A 23,015-nucleotide genomic window follows, 5' to 3' on the forward strand; every position below is an offset into this window, starting at 1 on the left:
ACATAAAGATGATGCTAAGCAAAACAAACTCTAAGTTATGGAAACAAGTGGTTTATCATTGTTGTTATTTTCAACATACCATGTGAAATTATGCCCTTTTTCTTTTGTATTCCTTTCCCCTGTTTTTACCCCGATAACTGACTTTAGTGCCCTAGATATTGCATATACGTGTATTGAACTAGGGAAGGGAAAGGGAATACCAAAATCAAGAGACAAAGGATAAAAAGACAAACCAATGCAACAGCAATACTTACAAAACTATATGGTGTAAACCAACTGTACAACTCATGGGGAAGGGCACGGGGAAGAAGGAAACTGGGGAAGAGAGGAGGTAGCAAGCTGGATAAGAAATGTACTCACTGCCTTACGTATGAAACTGCAACCTCTCTGTATATCACTTTAACAGTAAAGAAATGAAAAAAAAGACTGCTTTGTGCCAGTACTGGACTGGGGCTTGAACTCAGGGCCTGGGTGCTATTTAGCTTGAGCCACACTTCTACTTCCAGCTTTTTGGTAGTTAATTGAAAGTAAGAATCTCACAGACTTTCCTGCCTGGTCTGGTTTCAACAATGATCCTCATATCTCAGCCTCTGGAGTAGCTAGAATTACACGTATGAGTCACCAGTGCCTCATGTTTTAATGACAATCTGGTAATTAGGGTAGTTAAATGTCCTTATATTTTAAAGAAATATTTTGAGTTTAATTTGTGGTAGAATATATCTAGAATTTGTTTCAAAGTACTAAACTCCATGGAAATATATGAAAGACAAATATGAGACAATAAGTATTGATACTTGTTGAACTAAGAGAACACAGACATTTATCATTACTTCTTTTTTTTTTTGGCCAGTCCTGGAACTTGAACTTAGAGCCTGGGCACTGTCCCTGAGCTGCTTTTGCTCAAGAATATCAAACACTCTACCACTTGAGCCACAGCGCCACTTCTTGCCTTTTCTATTTACGTGGTACTGAGGAATCAAACCCAGGGCTTCATGCAAGCACTCTACCACTAAGCCACCTTCCCAGCCCTTATCACTACTTCTGTTGACAGTTTCCTGATTAATTTTTTGTCATTGTACCATAAAGCATAAAAAGAACATGTTATAAATAGTCAAATTTAAAAATGTACAATAAGCTGGGTGCTGGTGGCTCATGCCTGTAATCCTAGCTACTCAGGAGGCTGACATCTACGGACCGTGGTTTGGAGCCAGCCTGGGCAGGAAAGTCTATATGAGACTCTTATCTCCAATTAATCATAGAAAAAGCCAGAAGTGGCACTGTGGCTCAAATGGTAAAGTGTTTGTTAGCCTTGAGCAAAAGAAGCTCAGGGACAGCACCCAAGCCCAGAGCTCAAGCTGCAGGACCAGCAAGAAAAAAAAGGAAAAGAAAAAACCCAGAAGTGAAAGTATGGTTCAAGTGGTAGAACACCATCCTTGAGTTCGGGCCCCAGTACCAGCATACAAATATATATGTATATATGTAAGTATGTATGTATATGCATACATAGGTGTGTACGTGTGTGTGTGTGTGTTCAAGCCTCAGGACAGGCAAAAAAAAAAAAGAACAAAATATAGGCAGTGCCAGTGGCTCATGCTCCTAAGCCTAGCTACTGTTTCAGATGACTGTTATATAAGCATGGAATCCAAAAGGTAGAAAAATGATCACGTCTCTCACCAAATTGCTTGCCATATAGGATATGGCTAGCGACCAGACTGGCATCTAGCCAAGAAGTGACTTCTTCTAGCAGTGTCCAAACTATTCCTGTATCTTGAACTATATGGAAAGCATTATTACAAAAGCACGCCAATGTTCACAATTATCAACAAACATCATCTTGAATTTCTACTAACATTTCCAAATCTATCATCATCAACCAGTTGTTCTTTCATCCAGTACCTCTCCTTATAGAAATTCTAATTACAGAGCTCCTAATTACAGTACTTAATACAATATAATTTACAACTCAATCCTCTCAAATGAAAAATATTACAAGTGTGGTTTTAGACCACAAGTTCTTAATTCAAAAGAGGAAACTTAAGTTTTGTTACAGGATTTCTCTTTTTGTTTTGTTTTCTGGAGGGAGTAGGGATTGGCAGGACTAAGGCTGGAACTCATGGCTTTCTTCTTGAGAGGCAGGTACTCTATCACTTAAGCTATCTGTACGTCTAGCCATTTTGCTGTTTTGTTCTAATTTTTTCATTAGCATACATTAGTCATGTAAGAGGCATTTCATTTTCCATACACCAAAGAAAAATATATCTTGATAATCAATCTCAACCTCTCCATCACTCTTCCCTACCCCACACACTTTTTTTTTTCTTCTTTTTTTGGCCAGTCCTGGTGCTTGAACTTAGGGCCTGGGCACTGTCCCTGAGCCTCTCTATGCTCAATGCTAGCACTCTACCACTTGAGCCACAGTGCCACTTCTGTCTTTTTCTGTGTACATGGTACTGAGGAATCGAGCCCAGGGCTTCATGCATGCTAGGCAAGCACCCTACCACCAAGCCACCGTCCAAGCCCCCTCCCCCCGCCTCTTTATAACAGTTTCAATAGGTTTCATTGTTTTATCTTCATACACGCAAACTATGTTGACCGCATTCATACTCATTCACCCTCTTCATTAGCCCTTCTCACTGACTGGTATCCCCCTCAACATTGCTCTAGGTTTTGTTTTAGGGTCTCCTTGTTTTGTCCCAGTCAGCCCAGACAGCAATCCTAGTACTTACAGTTCCCACAATAGCTGGTTTGACAAGTATACACCACTATACCAGCTGTTTCTACTAAGATGGGGGGGTCTCTAAAACTTTTGCACAGGCTTATCTATAACCACAAAACTCCCAATATTGGCCTCTCAAGTACCTGGGATCACAGGTACCACTGCACCCAGCTTGAGATGGGATGTCACAAATGCTTTTTGGCCAAGCTGGACTCAAAATACAAGCTTCCAGATCTCTGCTTTCCCAGTAGCTAGAAATAAAAGGACAAGCCACTGGCAAATGGTCAAGTTTTTGAGACAGAGTTGTATCATGTAATCAACTCTCAACTTAAAAAAAAATAAGAAAGTGGCACTGTGGCTCAAGTGATAGAGTGCTAGCCTTGAGCTGAAGAGCTCAGGGGCAGCACCCATGCCCAGAGTTCAAGCCCATGACTGACAAAAAAGGTAAATAAATAATACACACACACACACACACACACACACACACACACACACACACACATATCAATGGAATCTTTGCAAATAAAATTCAACCAACACATTCAAAGATCATATACCATGGTGAAGGTAGTTGCATCCCAGAAACACCAAGATGGTTAGACTAAGGAGAAATCAATAAATGTAAGACAGCACAGAAAAAAAATCACATGATCATCTCAAGTGATAAAAAGGCTTTTGACAGGGCTGGGAATAGTGGCAAGAGTGCCTGCCTCGTATACGTGAAGCACTAGATTCAATTCCCCAGCACCACAAATGTAGAAAACGGCCAGAAGTGGTGCTGTGGCTCAAGTGGCAGAGTGCTAGCCTTGAGCAAAAAGAAGCCAGGGACAGTGCTCAGACCCTGAATTCAACGCATAAGACTGGCAAAAAAAAAAGGGGGGGGGGTTTTGACAAAATTCAACATCTTTTTTGTGATGAAACCTCTGAAGAGGCTAGAATCCTCTTATTTTATGCCTTAATCCTAGCTACCAAGATGCTGACATCTGAGGATCATAATTTGAAGCCAGTCCCAGACAGGCAAGTCTGTGAGACTCTTATTTCCAATTAACTAACCAAAAAGCCAGAGGGGAGCTGTGGCTCAAATGGTAGAGTGCTCGTCTTGAGCACAGAGAGACTCAGGGACAGAGCTTAGGGCTTGAATTCAAGCCAGGACTGGCAAAACAACAACAGGAAAGGGGAAGGGAAGATAGACTTCAGAAAATGTGTCAATTGACAACCATTTTCAACCATACCTGGCCTGGCAACTCTGGCCTCACAGGATATGTACTTGGGTATGGAGCCCTTGGGCGTGCAGAATTCCAGTAGTTGGAACTGTAGCCAGGATATGGTGGTTGTTCCTAAGAAGATAAATTCACCATTAATAACATTTTTTTTAAAGATACGTTATCGCTACATAGCCCAGCATGGCCTCCACTTCTAACTTTAAATCCTCCTCTGTCTTCACCTCTCCAGTGCTCCAATTTAAGCATTAGCCACCAAACCTGAATTGCTTTTAATAACATTTTTTTTTTTTGGCCAGTCCTGGGCCTTGAACTCAGGGCCTGAGCACTGTCCCTGGCTTCCTTTTTGCTCAAGGCTAGCACTCTGCCACTTGAGCCACAGCGCCATTTCTGGCCATTTTCTGTATATGTGGTGCTGGGGAATCGAACCTAGGGCCTCATGTATACGAGGCAAGCTCTCTCGCCACTAGGCCATATCCCCAGCCCTTTTAATAACATTCTTAACATTTCAAACTAGATGGCAGGATAGATTATTAAGAAACAGAATACAAGATGTCAGTGGCTCATGCCTGTAATCCTAGCTACTCAGAAGGTTGGGATCTCAGGGTTCAAAGCCATCCCAGGAAGGAAAGTCTGAAAGACTTTTATCTCCAATAAGCACCAAAAATGAACCTCCCAAAACAGAGGTGATTCACAAAACCCCTAACATTTGATTGCCTTTATCCATCTCTAGTAACCATTTCTCGCCACTAAAGGGATTGTATGTGTGTTGTTGTTGTCCTTTTTCATATGTGTGTGCTTGGTCCTGGAACTCAGGGTCTGGTGCTGTCCCTCAGCTTTTATGCTCAAGGGTAGCACTCTACCACTTTCAACCACTTCTCCACTCCCAGCTTTGTAGTGGTTAACTGGAGATCAAAATCTCATAGACTCTCCTGCTCAGACTGGCTTCCAACCATAATCCTCAGGTGTCAGCCTCTTACACCAGAACTAAAGGGTTTTGGGGTTGTTTTGAGACAGTCTTGCTGTGTGACCCAAGCTAACCTTGAAATTGAAATCTTCCTCAGACTTCCAAATGCTTTTGTTACATTGTGGGATTTTTGTTGTTGTTGTTGTTTTGTTTTGTTTTGTTTTTGGCCAGTCCTGGGGCTTGGACTCAGGGCCTGAGCACTGTCCCTGGCTTCTTTTTGCTCAAGGCTAGCACTCTGCCACTTGAGCCACAGCGCCACTTCTGGCCATTTTCTGTATATGTGGTGCTGGGGAATTGAACCCAGGGCCTCATGTATACAAGGCAAGCACTCTTGCCACTAGGCCATATCCCCAGCCCTGTTGTTGTTTTGTTTTGCCAGTCCTGGGCCTTGGACTCAGGGCCTGAGCACTGTCCCTGGCTTCTCTTTGCTCAAGGCTAGCACTCTGCCACTTGAGCCACAGCACCACTTCTGGCTGTTTTTTATATATGTGGTGCTGGGGAATTGAACCCAGGGCTTCATGTATACGAGGCAGGCTCTCTTGCCACTAGGCCATCTTCCCAGCCCACGTTGTGGAATTTTTTTTTAAATTATTTTTTTACAGTGCTGGAGATTGACCCCAAGGCCTTAAACATGTTATGTTAGTGAAGTGTTCTACCACTGAACTATAGCCTCAGTGAATTTTTTCATTTCATTATTCTTACATCTGTTTCTTGTAACTACTACTATGAAAATACAGATGTCCAATTTTATCAGTAGGCTTATCTTTTGTAACTGTAATACTTAGATGATGGTATCAAAAATATCAAGTGTTGATAATTATTAATATAGCTAAAATAATCCAAGTTTTTCATGTTTTGTTTTATGTTCTTGATCTACAGGATATCCCACCAGGTTTGTGAAATTACTGCTTTAAATTCACTTAGGGGTCTGGGATGTGGCTGAGTGCTTGCTTGGCATGGACAATGACTGAATTTGGTCCCCAGCTCCACAAGAAAACAAAATCTGGGGCTGGGAATAAGGCCTAGTGGCAAGAGCACTTGCCTCCTACACATGAAGCTCTCGGTTCGATTCCCCAGCACCACATATATGGAAAATGGCCAGAAGGGGCGCTGTGGCTCAGGTGGCAGAGTGCTAGCCTTGAGCAAAAGGAAGCCAGGGACAGTGCTCAAGCCCTAAGTCCAAGGCCCACAACTGGCCAAAAAAAAAAAAGAAAACAAAATCCACTTAAGAGACTGTGGATATAGCTCTGCTAGAGTTCATGCCCTCACAAATGAATAAAATTAATAGTAAATTGTGGGAAACTGTAAACGCAGAGCCATGAGGCAGCCCTGTTAAGACCTACTGTGCATAGCATTAGGGATGACCAGTCTTCAGCCTCCTGCTAATCTGGAACATCACAAGACCTTGGAGCCGGCAGGTGGCATATGCAAATGGGTTGTTTTCTTGTTTACAGACAATTGCCAATCCTAGAATTATTCCCTCCCCCCCAACTGACACCCTTATCTCTTTGAAGTAGTCTCTTTGATATAGCCACCTTTCTGCATGTACTCTTGTCTGATAATAAATAAAAAACCCTGTCCATGGGACCAGCGGCATCTGATGCTGGAGAGAGGCAGCAGGTCCCCTGGTATCCCACAGATCAATTCCAATCCAAATCAATTCCAATCCATGGTCCGGTCTCCATCATTGCTTTGCTCCTGGCCTTGCTCATGGCTGCAGCGTGACAACAGTAAATAAGTAAATAACAAATTAAGATTTCAAAGGTTTTGTTATCTTTTATAATTATGTGAAATAGTTACAATTGTCCTATAGCCAGTCACACAAAATACTCCTCTCCCTTCCTACTCTTCCTGCTTCTCCCCAACCACCCCCCCTATAAAAAGAAAACAGCTCAAGGAAGCAAAGCTAAAGCCATAAAATGCAGGTCTAACAGGAATGAAGCCCTGAGTTCAAACCCCAGTATAGCCTTGAAAGAAAAAATAGCAAACAAGAAATCCTATCAAATTAATAACGGCATACAGAAAATAGTTCAAGTAACTTTAAATTTTTTCTTTAGTATTATTATAAAGGTGATATACAGAGGGATTACAATTACACGAGTCAGGTAATGAGTACATTTCCTTTCATACAGTGTCTTCCTTTCCTTTACTCTCTCCCATCCCCTTCCTCCCTTCTCCACCCACAAGTTGTAGAGGTTCACTTTCATCAGTGTCCAGGGTCAAGTAACTCTTGAACAGTTTTCTGAATGGGCACCTCAGGAATACATATTCTACAGACAAAACAAATGTGAAGAAATCTTAGAACAGGGAATCAAAACACAAAGATTCCTCGAACCTAGGAGTTTTGAGATCAGTGTGGGCAACATAGTGAAATTCTGCTCCTCACCATCTCAAAGAACAAATAAAAAACCTTAAACCTTAGAAGGCTAGTAGCAGTGATATTAGTAGCTTAATTTTTAAACCATTTTGTGTGTGTGTAGAATAAATGACTACTGAAGTTTTATGGGAAATGGTTTTCATGTGTGTGGTGAAAGAATTGATATAAATGTGATAAAAATATACAATGGGGAATGATGGGGAAGAACTGAGTGGTGATGGATTTGGATTGGACATAGCAGTATCAACTCACATTGTAGAGCATAATTCAGACAAAACAACCACATAAATATGAGTAGAAGTGATAGTGGACCAGCCCAAAGGATTTAGCTGTCACTGTAGACACTATCATCTTGAGAACTGTTAAAGAGAAAACACCCAGTCCTTCAGAAGTATATTCAAGGTTAGCTATGTATGTTTCATAGATACCCATTAGCAAGTTGAGAGAATATCTATGTTACCAATTTATTGGGTATTTTTATTGTAATAGTAGGTTAAAAATTTTCTATCTATTGAGATACATATCAGTTTTTGTCATTAGTAAACTGCTATGATTTATTATATTAACTGTGTGTGTGCTGATATCAGGGCCTGAGCTCTGGTCCTCTAACTTGGCTGTCTCCTCCTCCTCCCCCTCCCCCTCCCCCTCCCCCTCCCCCTCCTCCTCCTCCTCCTTCTTCTTCTATTTCTTCTTTTTTTTTTCCTGGTCAGGGTCTGGGGGCTATCCTGAGCTTTTTTGTTCAAGACTAGTACTCTACCACTTTGAGCCACAGATTCATTTCTAGTTTCTGGTGGTAAACTGGAAATAACAGTCTTAGGACTTTGCTGCCTGGGCTGGCTTCAAACTACCATCCTCAGATCTCAGCTTCCTGAACAACTAGGATTATAGTTGTGCTCGGCTTTTAACTTGGTTTTCTTGCTCACAACCGATGCTCTAGCACTTGAGCCATGCATCCAATCTGGAATTTTACTGGTTAATTGGAGAGGGAGTCTCATAGACTTTTCTACCCAGGATAGCTTGGAATTACAATCCTTCAGGCTCCTGATTAGTTAGGATTACAGGTATGAGCACTGGCACCTGACTTTGAGTGACTTATTATTAACCAGTACAAGTGGCTCATGCCTGTAATTAAACCTATACCTGTCCCTGTATAGGCTGTGGACCTTCATTCAACCGCCTGCCTCAAGGTGTGCTTACACTTTCCTAATAAATTACTTTTGAGGAAAGGTGGTAGATAAGTTTGAATTCCGAGCCCTGTGCTTGCTAGTAAACAGGCACTCTGCACCTGAGCCACACCTCTAGCCCCTTTTCTCACTCATTATTGAGGTAGAATCTTGGGTTTTGTTTTGTTTTTAATTTGTACCTGTTCCTGGCCTCCTATTTTATGATTTCTGCTGTAGCTGTAGTACAGGTCTGTACTACTCAACTTCTCTTCCACTGTTGAGATGGTGTCTTTCAAACATTTTTTTGCCTGGACTGGCCTGGAACCTTGATACTCCCAATCTCAGCCTGATATAGTTGGGATGACAGATGTGTGCTTACTGTGCCAGTTGTTTGTTTTGCCTAAACTGGTCTCTAATTTTGATCCTCCCAATCTCAGGCTCCCAAGTAGCTAGGATTATAAGTGTGAGCCACTGTGTTTAGTGAATAAATCACTCTGTTTTTGTTGTGCCTCTTACTGGGACAACTCAGGACCTAGGTGCTGTCCTTCAGCTTTTTTGGTCCAGGCTACCACTTTACCACTTGAGCCACAACTCCACTTTCAGCATTTTGATGGTTAATTGGAGATAAGAGCCTCACAGACTTTCCTGCCTGGGCCAGCTTTGAACTGGGCTCCTCAGATTTCAGCCTCCTGAGTAGCTAGGATTACAGGCTTGAGCCACTAGCACTGGGCTTGGTTTTCAAACTCATTTACTTTGATTACTATGGTTGTGAACCTGAGTTCTACACATTTCAAATTTTACTCTCTTAACATACATGTTTTTGGCCTTGGTCACAAGACAAGGTAAAGAACCAGGGAGGCAAAAATGCCCAGAAAGATACCTGAGAAGACCGATGTGTCACTTTACCTTACCCTACACAGGCATTTTTGTAAGGTCTACAAATGACCCTTCCACAGAAGGCAGCTTATACTTATATGGTGAAAACACCATCCTCATCTGTCACCAGCTGTCAGATTTTCTTAGTTTTTTTCTTCATGGCGACACCTGCATGCAGCTCACTGGCTGCCCAGATATAGTTTATATGCGTGTAACACTATCAAACAAGAGCACCACCATTTCTCAATGCCCGAACATGCTGAGCCAGCCCTAGAGTTTTTGGGAAGCTGCACAGATCTTGGCAAGGCAATAATGGAACTTTTTCATTGTCATCATTCCTGCTTTGGCCACAGGTCTCCATAGCACTGCTCGTGTTAGTTGCAGCACTTTGTCAGGAAGGGGATGCCAATGTTGAGAAAATGCCAAACAAAGGAACGTCACATCCATTTGGCAGGGAGGGTTTATGTCTGTAGTGTGGAAAAGGCTTCAGTCCATCACTGCACTTGTACTGCAGCGGCAATCCTCTCCCCTCAAGGCAGCGTTCAGGTACATGTGGATCCGATGGATACCATTGACGATGGTCTCAGGGTGACCCTCCAGCCAGTGCTCTGCTCCAGCAGAGCTCAGGCTCAGGCTCCTGGACCCCGATGGCCGCAGCAAGGACAAACAGGAGGATGAGTGCAGGCCTCAGGGACCAGGCAATCCACAAAGCTGGGCTGCCACTCTGGCTCACCCTGGCTATGCCCTCCCCGGAGCTCTAGGGGCAGTGTGGCTCCACGGCCACATCTTCTGCCCAGTTAGCTGTCTAGAAGGAGGCTGTGCCAGCCTGGTTTTCTTTTTTTGCAGTGTTCAGTTTAAAAAGGACTCAGATCCACAGAGCTCTTTACTCTGTCATGTCAAATTTGAAACATCTGTTTTTAACTTATTTTTATTGTTATTAGATTGTGCAAATATGTATCTTAATATTACTAGCAACAATTTTTTTTCATATAAAATAAATGCAGGGGCTGGGGATATGGCCTAGTAGTAGAGTGCTTGCCTTGCATACATGAAGCCCTGTGTTCAATTCCCCAGCACCACATATACAGAAAAGGCCAGAAGTGGTGCTGTGGCTCAAGTGGTAGAGTGCTGGCCTTGAGCAAAAAGAAGCCAGGGACAGTGTTCAGGCCCTGAGTTCAAGCCCCAGGACTAGCTAAATAAATAAATGCAATTAACATTACCATTGGGCACCCATGGCTCATACACCTTTAATATCAGCTACTCAGGAATCTAAGATCTTGGTTGAAGCCAGACCCAGCAGAGCAGTTTGTGAGACTCTTATCTACAATTAATAAGCAAAAAGGAAGAACTGAAGGTGAGGGTCAAGTGTAGAGCATTAGCCTGGAGTATAAAAACCAAGCAAGAGTATAATGCCCTGAGTTAAAGTCCCAGTACCAGCTAGGGCATACATATGCACAAATACACACAAAATCCTATTATGTTGAATCTGAATTAATCAAGGTATGAACTCACATTCTTTGTATTTAAAAATACTTGCAAGTACTTAATTTGTAAAAGTCTTGAATTAATGACAACACAGTAAGCATTGTACAACTGGCACTCAATCTGGGTTCTAGCTCCATCAGGCCCTTCAGTTTTCAGATTCTAAAAAGCCCAACCTCTTTTCTTTATTCCCTAACGTAGAAGCTGTAGTTGCTTCCCACTGCTCCCACTGTTGGGAGATACCTGTTCTCTTTTTTCCATTTTTCAGATCTCCAGTACCTGTTAATTTCCCAAATCAAATTATCTCTTAAAAGAATTAATGTATTTCAAAAAAAAAGAAAGAGAATTAATGTTTCTTAGCATGTGAAAAGTCCTGGATTCAATCCCCAACAACAAACCAATGTTTCTGTTGTCCAAGTTGTATCTGACTTACACAGCTTCTAAATATAATTCACTATTTAAAAAAAAAATGTCTCTTAAAGTTGCTGTACCAGAAATCAAAAGAAGCTATCAAGCCAGGCACCGGGAGCTCACACCTGTAATCCTAGCTACTCAGGAGGCTGAGATAGGAGGATCACGGTTCAAAGCCAGCCAGGGCAGGAAAATATGTGAGATTCTTATATCCAATTAGCGACCAGAAAACCGGAAGTGGTGCTGTGGCTAAAGTGGTAGAGCACTAGCATATTCAAGAAAGCCAGGAGACCTCAGGAAGCCTCCCTTCTATTATATAACCTAGAACAAAGCCTTACAAAGATTAAATCGGACAGTATGGAAGTGTGTGAGAATGCCTAACATACAAAAAGCTGTCAACAAATAGACCTGGTTTTTTATTTATTTATTTGGCCAGTCCTGGGCTTGGACTCAGGGCCTGAGCACTGTTCCTGGCTTCTTTTTGCTCAAGGCTAGCACTCTACCACTTGAGCCACAGCGCCATTTCTGGCCATTTTCTGTATATGTGGTGCTGGGGAATTGAACCCAGGACCTCATGTATACGAGGCAAGCACTCTTACCACTAGGCCATATCCCCAGCCCTAAATAGACCTGTTTTTGAAAGTGGCCATACACTAAATCTACGATACCTTGTTTATGAAAAAAAATCTTCAAAATTGTCCAAATTATCTTTAATAAAAACAACACATTAACATATTTTTGAATGACTAAAGCTATCTATAAAGCAATAGGCACCCCAGTGGCTACTGAATAAAGGTTTTTGGTTTTTGTCAGTTTTTGTTTTGCTTTTAGTTGTTTAAAGTAAATCCAAAGACCTGTGTTAAACCTATAAATAAAGCCATAACCCCAGAGCAGTCTACCCAATTAGGCTAGCATTCTGCCTTGATGTGATGTATATGTGACTTTTAAGCAATTTCAATTAAATGTGCAGTTTTCTTACCAGTCTCCTTAATTGATAGTTTATGCCAGTACCAGGCTGTTTTTGTTATGATGGCTCTATAATAGAGCTTGAAGTCTGGTATTATGATTCCTCCTGTGCTGCTTCCTTTACCTAGATTTGCTTTGGCTATTCTAGGTCTTTTGCTGCTCCATATGAATTTATGAGTTGTTTTCTCTAGCAATGCTCCTTTAACCCCCCCACATGATGGAACATCTAAAATTGGAAATCAAAATAGTCAGATCACAGTCTAAGCATATAGTTGGGCAGAAAACAAGACTCTATCTCAAAAACAAACAGCATAAAGCTGGTTGAAGTAGTAGCTCACATCTGTAATCCTAACTACTCAAGAGGCTGAGATCTGAGGATTCTGGTTTAAAGCCAGCCTGGGCAGGAAAGTCGGGTGAGACTCTTAACACCAATTAACCACCAAAAAGCTGGAAGTAGAGCTGTAGTCCAGGTGGTGAAAGACCAATAGCCTTGAGCAAATATGTTCAAGGACATAGCCCCAGAACCACCAACAATAAGCAAGCTAGCGCAAAAAAAAAAAAAAAGCTGGAGGCATGTTGCACTGGTAGAGCAGCTGCTGAGCAAATGCAAAGAGCTGAGTTCAAATTATAGCACTGCCAAAAAAAATAAAAAAAATTATCCATCTTGATGTGGTGATTACATAATTGGAGACACTTGTTAACACTCAGAACCCTAAGAAGTGTTCAATTTGCTAAATGTGTGTTACTTATTTAAAAGAAAAAACATTTACTCAAAACAACAGTAAGAATCACTAGGTTAAACAATTTAAAAAGACAGTCTTTGTCTCTTTTTTTCCCCATCTCCTTTTAGACAAAACAGGACAAACTGAAAAATACCTTCAGTAACAATGAAAATCTGTGGTTCATTGCCCTCCTAACCTGGCACTAATACTTATTGGGAAAGTGGTTAAACTAAACTCTGTTCTAAGCTAAGTTGACAATTTTATCATGTGCCCAATTCTTCCTAAATTTTTACCTGTTGACTAAAATACAAACTAAAACAAGCCTAATAAAAGGTTTCACAAATGGTAGTAATGTAGTTTTGCATTTAAAAAACGTACTAAGGGCTGGGGATATGGCCTAGTGGCAAGAGAGTTTGCCTTGTATACATGAGGCCCTGGGTTCAATTCCCCAGCACCACATATACAGAAAACGGCCAGAAGTGGCGCTGTGGCTCAAGTGGCAGAGTGCTAGCCTTGAGCAAAAGGAAGCCAGGGACAGTGCTCAGGCCCTGAGTCCAAGGCTCAGGACTGGCCAAAAAAAAAAAAAAAAAAGTACTAAAATTATGCAGGTAGTAACTAGGCCAGGTGGCAGTGGCTCACACCAGCAATCCTAGCTAATTCAGGAAACTGACATCCAGAACACAGCAGCTCAAGCAGAAAAGCCCACAGGCCTCCATCTCCAAAAATAACCTAAAAATAACCAGCAAAAAGCTGGTCTAGAAATGTGTTCAAATGGTAGAACACCAAATGACAAACAAGACAAGAAAATGCAAAATCCTCAGTTCAAACTCCAGTGTTTGAGGGGGGAAAAAACTATTTAATTTCTTCTTTTGAAATGTAAAATCTAAATCTCCTAGGAAGGCTGGAGTAAATTACTTTCCCGTTTATTTTAGTACTAGTTAGGAGAAGTGAAGAACTGAAGCTATAGGGCTTAGTACTAGAGCATGTGCTTAGCATACTTAAGGCCTTGGGCTCCAGATCCAGCAGCAAAAAATGAAACAAAATGTATATATGAAGCAACCGGGCATCAGTGGCTCAAACCTGTAATCATAGCTACTTGGGAGGCTGACTGTTGGGGTCCTGGCTCAAGACAAATATAGGCAGAAAGCTTCTAGAGACACCTTTCTCAATGATGAGCTTGGCATAGTGGCACATACCTATCACCCTAGCTACAGGGAAGCTTAACACAGGAGGATCACATTCAGACATGCACTGGGCAAGAAGCAAGACTATTTCAAAATCAACAGCAGAAAACAGGGCTGGAGGCATGGCTCAGGGGCTAAAACATCTGTCTAGCAAGAACTAGGACCAGAATTCCAACCCCAGAATCATGAGAGGGAAAAGAAGAAAAAAAAAGCAAATAGAGTTAAATTTTGAAAGTGACTTTATCTATAATCCTAGCAAATTAGGTTGCTGAGATATGAGGATCTCAACTAGAAGCCAGTCCAGACAAATCCTTGAAACTCTTCTCCAATTAACCAGCAAAAATGTGGCTCAAGTAGCAGAGTACCAGCCATGAGTGTAAAAGCCAAACAAGAACGTGCAGACCTTGGGTTGGGAATATGGCTTAGTGGTAGAGTGCTTGCCTAGCATGCACAAAGCCCTGGGGTTTGATTCCTCAGCACCACATAAACAGAAAAAGCCAGAAATGGCACTGTGGCTCAAGTGGTAGAGTACTAATCTTGAGCAAAAAGAAGCCAGGGACAGTGCTCAGGCCCTGAGTACAAGCCCCAGGACTGGCAAAAAAAAAAAAAGAATGTTCAGACCTGACCTGAGAAACACACACACATACACACACACACACACACACACACACACACACACACACACACACACACACAATGACTTTCTAATATCCCTCTGCAAATATCCCCAGCCCAATAAATCTAAGAGTAGAGAAATCACAGTGGTATTGATATTATATAAATTTGATTTTATACCCTAAAATTACACAAAAATATTTTAAAAGATCATAAATTATTTGTATAGCTACTGGTACAACTCCATTCCAAAATCTCTAATAATTCACTTTATGCTCCAATATTGAGCACTATCACATTTTTTTTCCAATCACAGCCAAACTTTTCTACAATTTTCTTCTTTCCCCTGGCACTTGGTTACAATTACTATAAAAACTTCTCAATGATTCCTATCCTACTTCCTTATTCTCAAATCAACAATCCTCCCCTCTAATTCAACTCTTAATCTCATTTTCCCTACGCCATACTTCATCCTTTTGTTTGCTTTCTTCCTGATTCAATTAGCTCAACTCAACTCTGCTTACAAAGACACTCAAGTCACCTAATCCTCAAATGTCTCCCGTAAGTCCAAACTCAGTGACTTTTCTCATTGGCTAAAAAGCTTCTAGAACACTGTACACTAACTGCCTTCTCAGCCAAACCTCCCATTCATTAATCTACTATTTTAAACTCCCATAACTAAAATTAACATCTTTTAAATTACTAGATCCAGCACACTCTTTTCAGTTCTCACATTACTTCCCTCCAAAATAATTGTGTTTATGCTTGCTTTGTACTGTGTAACTTCATGATCTTTCAAATATTCATGTATTTGCTCTTATCGTCGTTGATTCCCTTTTGCCAACCCTATTCTAGAATTACAAAGATCTCCCCCAGCAACATTACCTAGTTTAACAGTTTAGTTATGAAAGGATATGTTCCAACTATCCCAGGGGACCATGCGGAGATAGTCACAAACAGAAGAAGGCTCATAAGGAGGTAATTTTGAAACCATGATGCCAGTTTTTACATATTTTACATACATACAGACAGACAGACTCTTGTATACAAGCTTTGGGGTGTGCTTAGATTTTCTTTTTTAATTGGCCATGTAAGTTTTCTGGAATTCCAGTGGCAAAATGACATTATTTTGCCCATATTTTAGAACCATGTGGTCAGTTAGAAAATAAAAACTTTTCCAGCATACAATTTTTTTTTTTTTTTTGCCAGTCCTGGTGCTTGGGACTCAGGGCCTGAGGACTGTCCCTGGCTTTTTTGTGCTCAAGGCTAGCACTCTAGCTCTAAAGCCACAGCGCCACTTCTGGCCTTTCCTATATATGTGGATGCTAGGGAATCGAACCCAGGGCTTCATGCAGCATACAAAAATTTTCACAGATTATACGGCGAGGAAACAGAGAAGCCACATTTTGGGAAACTAATTCAGCTCCAATGGGGAGCTGAAGTGGGATCTATGACCAGAGAAGACGGGAACCGGGAAACAGGACACGGACAGAACAACAGACACATGGCATGGCAAAATGGTGGCAGAGCCTTAACAGGGTTACAGCAAGACACCTTCACCTTTGAATGAATTGCAAGGTGGCAGTTACAGAGTTCAGGGGGGCAAGGGTACAGGGAGCTTGAGATTCCACATCCCTGCCCTGCCTCTAGGAATTCAGCACACCCACTGGGGGGGGGGGGGGAAGGGGGGACACGACTCCACCTCCAAGAGTTTTTGGAACCTTGATGCCAACCAAGATGGCACTTGTTAAATCCAATCCAATTCTATTGTCCACCATGTGGTCAATGCTAGAGAAAACTTAAGATTTAGCGAACAACAAGCAGAATTTAACAGGATCTCCAAACTTAACATCGATAACAACAAAAAAACCTTTCTTTTGTGTCTTTCAAAGCAGATGTTAAATAAACATTGGTACCTTTGGAAGCTGGTACCAGCCCATCCTATATCAGAGGCAGGCAGAGTTTAGAGAGGCAGAAAGAGAAAGAGAGAGGATTCCATCTGCCTCAGTGCTCACAGAAGTTATGTAAGTCCTATAAAATATCAGAGGTCCAGTGTCCCATGAAAGGGCCACATGGAGTTCCAAATTTGGGGCCAAATTTGATTGCATGAGGCTTAAGATTGGGCTCAAACTTGAGCAGCTTTCCCGAAGCATTTTAAACTATCACCACCCTTGATGAGTGACCAGCGGAGCTGAACTAGAGCTACCCACCAGCGTTCCAGTGGGGGTCTGTTCAGTTGACTCCAAAATGGAGTCGACTGTGAGGGAATAAACAGCTAACTGGAGTCGTCACCGCAATTGCTGATTCCCTTGACCTAGCCAGGTGGCTTATGGTCTCCTGGAGTGGGGCTCGGAACTTGGCGGCAAGATTTTGGTGAGGCCTGGTGGCCTTATGGAAAATCAGATGCGAGCCCTCAACTAATGGTCACTCACCCTGGTTGGAGGTTCAAATCCGTCATTGTTGTGGTGAATGAAAGTAGAGCGCTTGGTCAGGACAAAATTACCTCGGGGGTCCTCTGGGTGGGCTTAGGACAACAGAATAGGTCCCAGGGACAGCTTGGACCCCCTCATAAATGGGGAAGCAATCCCACTGGGTAACCTATCCCAGGTTCAGCACCAATAAAAGGATATGTCCCATCCCAGGGGACCATGCAGAGATAGTCATGGACAGGAGAAGAAGGTTTATAAGGAGGTTTATTAGTGGGGCCATATCTCCCATGGGAGAGGGAGCAACATAGCTTCTGCTCCCCATGCCTGTCCAGACTAGCCATATCTAGGAATTAACTGGTGGTGTTCCTGTGAAGATTTGGTCATGCCTAGAGAGCTCCTGCCTTGGCTCAGCCTGCCACAAGTAGTTCAGTTCTGAAAGACTCAGTACTTGTATACTTCCAAGACTAGAGTTGGGTTTATAGCAGGCCTGTCATGACTAAATTGCAGCCAAGACTTCAAGTGTGCAGCAAGTTAAGACACATGTCTATGACTCTTACTCCAAGGTTAAAAGCATCACAGGTTTGCACTGGGGTAGCACTGGTATCTTCCCCCTCCATGAACTGTCATGGCGGCTGCAGAGAGCAAACTTGGTTGGCCTTTGGTCTGTATGGATTTTGTGACTGGGAAAAGGTTTGAACATGAGAACCAACTGTGAATTTTAGACTGCACTTGCCAGAAAACCATTAGGGCACCAGCCTGCAAAAGCCAGAGTACTCAGAGTAAACAACCAGTGAATACTAGGGGATTTCAAATGTCTTTAACTAGCCTGTGTAGAAATTTGCAGGCAACCCAGCAGGAGGTATGACAATCCATCCAAGAGACTCTGATGGATGCCACTACAGCCTCCCCCAGATCCAACCCATCTCTCCTGCCTGCCTCCATCACACATGACTAAGCCTGCTGATTCGGGTTGGAAGACACAGCCACTTCAGACCCACTGAAGCTGAGACTTTTACATTCTCCTGACCCTTTGCCCTCTTGATTATTATTCATTTGTGTTCTCTTCTACCTGCCAGTAATGTTAATCCCCACAAGCTAGACAACATGGGGTATATATGCAAAGATGCTATTTTGCAGTTAGATGCATTTTGGTAGATAGCAAAAAGGTGCCAAGTTTGGATTCTTGGCACAATGCTAGTGCTTATAATTCTTGAATTAAGAAAATGTTGTTTGAGTTCAAAGGTTTTCTGAGTTAATTCAGAACACAGAAAACAGCCCAAGGAACTCTAAACTGCTCATCAGTTGTTGTTTGAAGACTCCTATCATATCTACTGAGTTCTGTCATTGTAGAACTCTGGCAATTATTTGTTGGTCAATTCTCAACATGTTACAAGTAAGCTCTACTCCTATTGGTCTCCTTGTTGCTTTAACTGGAAATAAAAAGGGCTCTTGTGGTCAAAGCCAGCCTGGGCAGAAAAAAAACTTGCCCTTTCAAAATTAATCAGAGCCGGAAGATCAAGAGGAATAGTTACTTGCCCACCTAATGTCCATACTTGTCCAGCTCCAACTGGACAGGATCAAGAGGAATAATGTCCATACCTGTCCACTTTCCATCTGGACACGCACTTGCATTCTTGCCTTTGTTACTTGCTATTTGTATATATATTAGCCTCTGACTGGTTACTCCCAACCAGTCCACTACCCAATGCCCCCCCCCCCCCACCAAATACTCCCTTCCTACTCCCAGTCCAGTTATTCCTCCTTCCTTGTAATGGGCCACAATTGGGTTTATGCCCCAAATGGAACTTTTCTAGCTTGTAGCTAGGGTGTGTTCTCCTATGTTTCATGTTAACTGGTCCTGTGAACTTGTCATCCTTTTGCCTGACCTTTTCAAAAGTCTCTTTTAACAGGATAACATCCCTCACCCAGGACACCACCTAGGAACTTGCAGTTCAAGGCCATCCTGTTACTACAGGCAACTGGAGGAGGCTTCACTTACACTGCTCTGCCCAGCACAGATCCTGAAGACCCCAGCCCCAGTGACTCCTTGATGTGCCCAAACTGCAGGAGGTAGGTAGCCAGAAGAGACCATGACACCCATTGTCTCTGATAACTATTCTCATGGAATGATGAGGACCTTTACCAACCAAACTGTCAAGCAAATACTTCTTGGATGGTACCAGGCCAGAGGATGAATCAGGGACCCCTGGCTACTTCGCCCCTTTACAGCAGGAAGTAGCTCCAAAAGAAACTACCTCGGGCCTATACTGTCAGCCTGGTATCCCTCCCCAATTATTAACAAACAACAAATGGGGGAATGTTAGCATTTCCCCCCACCTCAGGTCCTCAGCTCCTCCCATCAGCGCCCAGATCCACCCACACCTAAACTCCCTGCCCTAGAACTATAATGGGCCACTCCTACTCACCATTAAGACCTATCTACTCCCCTTTAGCCCCAGAAAGAAGCTGCCAGCTGGATAGGGTACAGATGCCAAGTTGCTTCCTCTCCTGTGGGAGATATGGCCCCACTAATAAACATCCTTATGAACCTTCTTCTCCTGTCCATGACTATCTCCGCATGGTCCCCTGGGATGGCTGGGACATATCCTTTCAAGTTATGTTTACACTTGATGATTCTCAAATCCTCATCCTGACAACCACACCTACCATGTTATTCAGGCCTGGCACTTTTACTCAAGGCTAGTGCTCTACCACTTAAGCTACAGCTCCACTTCTGGCTTTTTTTTTTTTTTTTTTTTTGGTAGTTTACTGGAGACTTTCCTGCCTAGGACTCTGAACTGTGATTCTCAGATCTCAGCCTCCAGAGTAGCTAAGATTACAAGCAAGAGTCAATACTGCATCCAGAATTTGATACCTAGTAAACATCTAACTGCCCTCCAGAAGAAATTGAAATATTTTAAATTAGCTTATTCTAGTGATACAGGAGAGAATTTCAGTTATTTTTAGTTTTAGTTTTTTTGCCAGTCCTGGGCCTTGAACTCAGGGAATGAGCACTGTCCCTGGCTTCTTTTTTTTTTTTTCTCAAGGCTAACACTCTGCCACTTGAGCCACAGCGCCACTTCTGGCCATTTTCTATATAAGTGGTGCTGAGGAATCGAACCCAAGGCTTCCTCTATATGAGACAAGCACTTTTGCCACTAGGCCATATTCCCAGCCCCGAGAACTTCAGTTATATCTCCACATGTTTATACTATATTCTAAAAAAAACAAAACCTTACTTCCTATAGCAACCTCCTTTATCCTCCCCATCATCCCATCTCCTTCCCAATAGTTACCAGAAAATACTTCCTTTAGCTCCCCTCTTAACTAATCATTAGATGTTTTTTGGTAGCAAACAAAATCATTATTTTCCCATGAAAGTCTGTTCTTCCTTTTTTTTTTTTTTTGCCAGTCCTTGGCTTGACCTTAGGGCCTGAGCACTGTCCCTGGCTTCTTTTTGCTCAAGGCTAGCACTCTGCCACTTGAGCCACAGCGCCACTTCTGTCTTTTTCTATATATGTGGTGCTGAGGAATCGAACCCAGGGCTTCATGTATAAGAGGCAAGCACTCTACCACTAGTCCACATTCCCAGTCTGTTCTTCCTTTTTTTTTTCCTGTGCATATGAAATACTGAAACTTCAGAACTGTTTTCCACATCCTTCACCTCAACTTATTATTCTGCCTTTGAAAGAATCTTTCAAATCTACACAATTTAAGCACCCCTAAACTAAAATGGGTAGATGGAGGGAAAAAAAAACCAAACACTCATAAAATGTTAACTGCAAGTTGGCTACTTGTGGCTCACGCCTGTAATCCTAGCAACTAAGGAGGCTGAGATCTGAGGATCATGGTTCAAAGCCAGCCCAAGCTGGAAAGTTCCATAAGACTGTTAATCTCCAATTGACTACCAAAAAAAGCCACAAATGGCACTGTGGCTCAAATGACAGAATGCTAGCCTTGAGTAAAAAAGCTCAGAAACAGTGCCCAAGCACTGAGTTCAAGCCCCAGGATCAGCATGAAAAAAGAAAAATAAATGTTAATTTAAGAATTTAGGTAGTGGTTATATATGGGTATTCATTTAAAATTCTTTCAACTTTTCTTGTTCGTGTGTGTGTGTGTTACTGCGAGATTGAACTCAGGGCCTTGTACTCTTTTGTCAGTTCTGAACTCCACGTCAGGCCTTTTTTGGTAGCTTAGTGGAGGTAGGGGTCTCAAAGACTTTCTTGCCTGAACTGGCTTCAAACAGTGATTCTCTAATCTCAGCATCCTGAGTAGCTAGGATTCAGGCATGAGCCACCAGTACCCAGCTAGATCACATTATTTAAGTGCAAAATTTTTTGAGTTTCCTCAGGGCCTTGAGGGCATAGCTTGTTCAATGTTTGCCAAATATCTATGGTCCTGGAGATTCCATCACCAGCATTAAAGAAAAAACAATACACAAAAATCATGTCCTGGCTGGGAATGTGACCTAGTGGTAGAGGGCTTGCCTCATATACATGAAGCCCTGGGTTCAATTCCCCAGCACCACATATACGGAAAATGCCAGGAGGGGCACTGTGGCTTAAGTGGCAGAGTGCCTTGAGCAAAAAGAAGCCAGGGACAGTGCTCAGGCCCTGGTTCCCAAGCCCCAGCACTGGCAAAAAATAAGTAGATAAATAAAATAAAAATAAATAAAAAGTATGTCCTTTTAAACAAATATGAGAGTTGATAATGTGAAACTTAGCAAAAGCAAATAAACTTAGGGCAATGGAAGAAAACTGCAACATCTGTGGCAACATATGAATCTTTTGTATTCATTTTCTACTGCTATATAAGAATATCCAACACTTAATTGTTAGGCCATCCTGTACTTTTTAGAGCTTCTAGATTATCTCAAAAAGTACAATTCTTAAAATGATTACAAATAATACACATTACAAAGCATAAGTTTTACTTCCAACTAGTCCAGAAAGGATCACCCGCCCTGTGTAGACACTTATATAGAGTAACCATACCTCACAGAGCACTACACAAAAAAACATCTTATTTCTTCTAGCTTATTCAACCCTTTCCTAGCTCTGTCTCAGAAAACACACTTTCACTTTGGTGATACAGCAAACTCAAGAGAAGTCAGCAGTTGAAAGTTCTGCTCTCCTGTCCTTTCAACTCATCTTTAATTTGGGTTCTTACAAGCCAAGCATTTCATCACTAGACTGTGGAACTGAAATCAAACAGCCTACTTATTCTACACTGAGGTGCAGAAAAGACAGCTCATTCTTTGCTGTTAATGTCCTCCTGCAATGTTTCCATATACCATAAAACGTAAAACTCATTGGTAAATATACTAGAATTTTGCAACCATTGTCCTTACAAGATTCATTCATGTAGCATAAATCAGTATTTCACTCCTTTCAATGGCTAAGTAATATTCCATTGCATGTTTGTTATATTCCAAAGTAAGTAACATTTTTTTAATCCACTCATGAGTTGGTGAACATGTAGGTCATTTCTACATTTTGACTATTCTCATTAAAGGTGCTATCAACATGCATTGGCATAGCTTTCAGATGGACATGTTTTCAGTCCTATTGGGTGTATATCTAGGAATGGATCTGCTGGATCACAGACTAATTCGATGCTTAATGTTTCAAGAACTGCCCAATTATTTTTCAAAGCACTGTACCATTTTACAATCTTACCAGCTATGTATGAAAAAATGTCACTATTACATTTTCAACAAATGACAGTATTCTATTTCCTCAATGAAAAGAGGTATGGTACCATCCTATAATAACCTATAAGAAATATATTCTGGCTTGTATAGAGAGTTACAGGTCCAAATATAAAACAAGTGGTTTAATCTCTGACCTTTTCTTCTTTATTGGCAAGTAGGGAAGCTGGTTAAAAC

The 23,015-nt window shown here is 41.9% G+C and overlaps 1 protein-coding gene across 1 annotated transcript in view; it reads right to left on the reverse strand.

Annotated features, from left to right (window-relative positions):
- Nucleotides 1-23,015, reverse strand: part of Bag4 (BAG cochaperone 4) — a 28,991-nt gene that overhangs the window by 4,442 nt on the left and 1,534 nt on the right. The window contains exon 2 of the mRNA XM_048330286.1: nt 3,949-4,053. Coding sequence (XP_048186243.1) covers nt 3,949-4,053 — 105 coding nt within the window. The remainder of the gene's footprint in view (nt 1-3,948; nt 4,054-23,015) is intronic.

This window comes from Perognathus longimembris, chromosome 21, assembly GCF_023159225.1.
Source record: "Perognathus longimembris pacificus isolate PPM17 chromosome 21, ASM2315922v1, whole genome shotgun sequence".
NCBI lineage: Eukaryota > Metazoa > Chordata > Mammalia > Rodentia > Heteromyidae > Perognathus > Perognathus longimembris.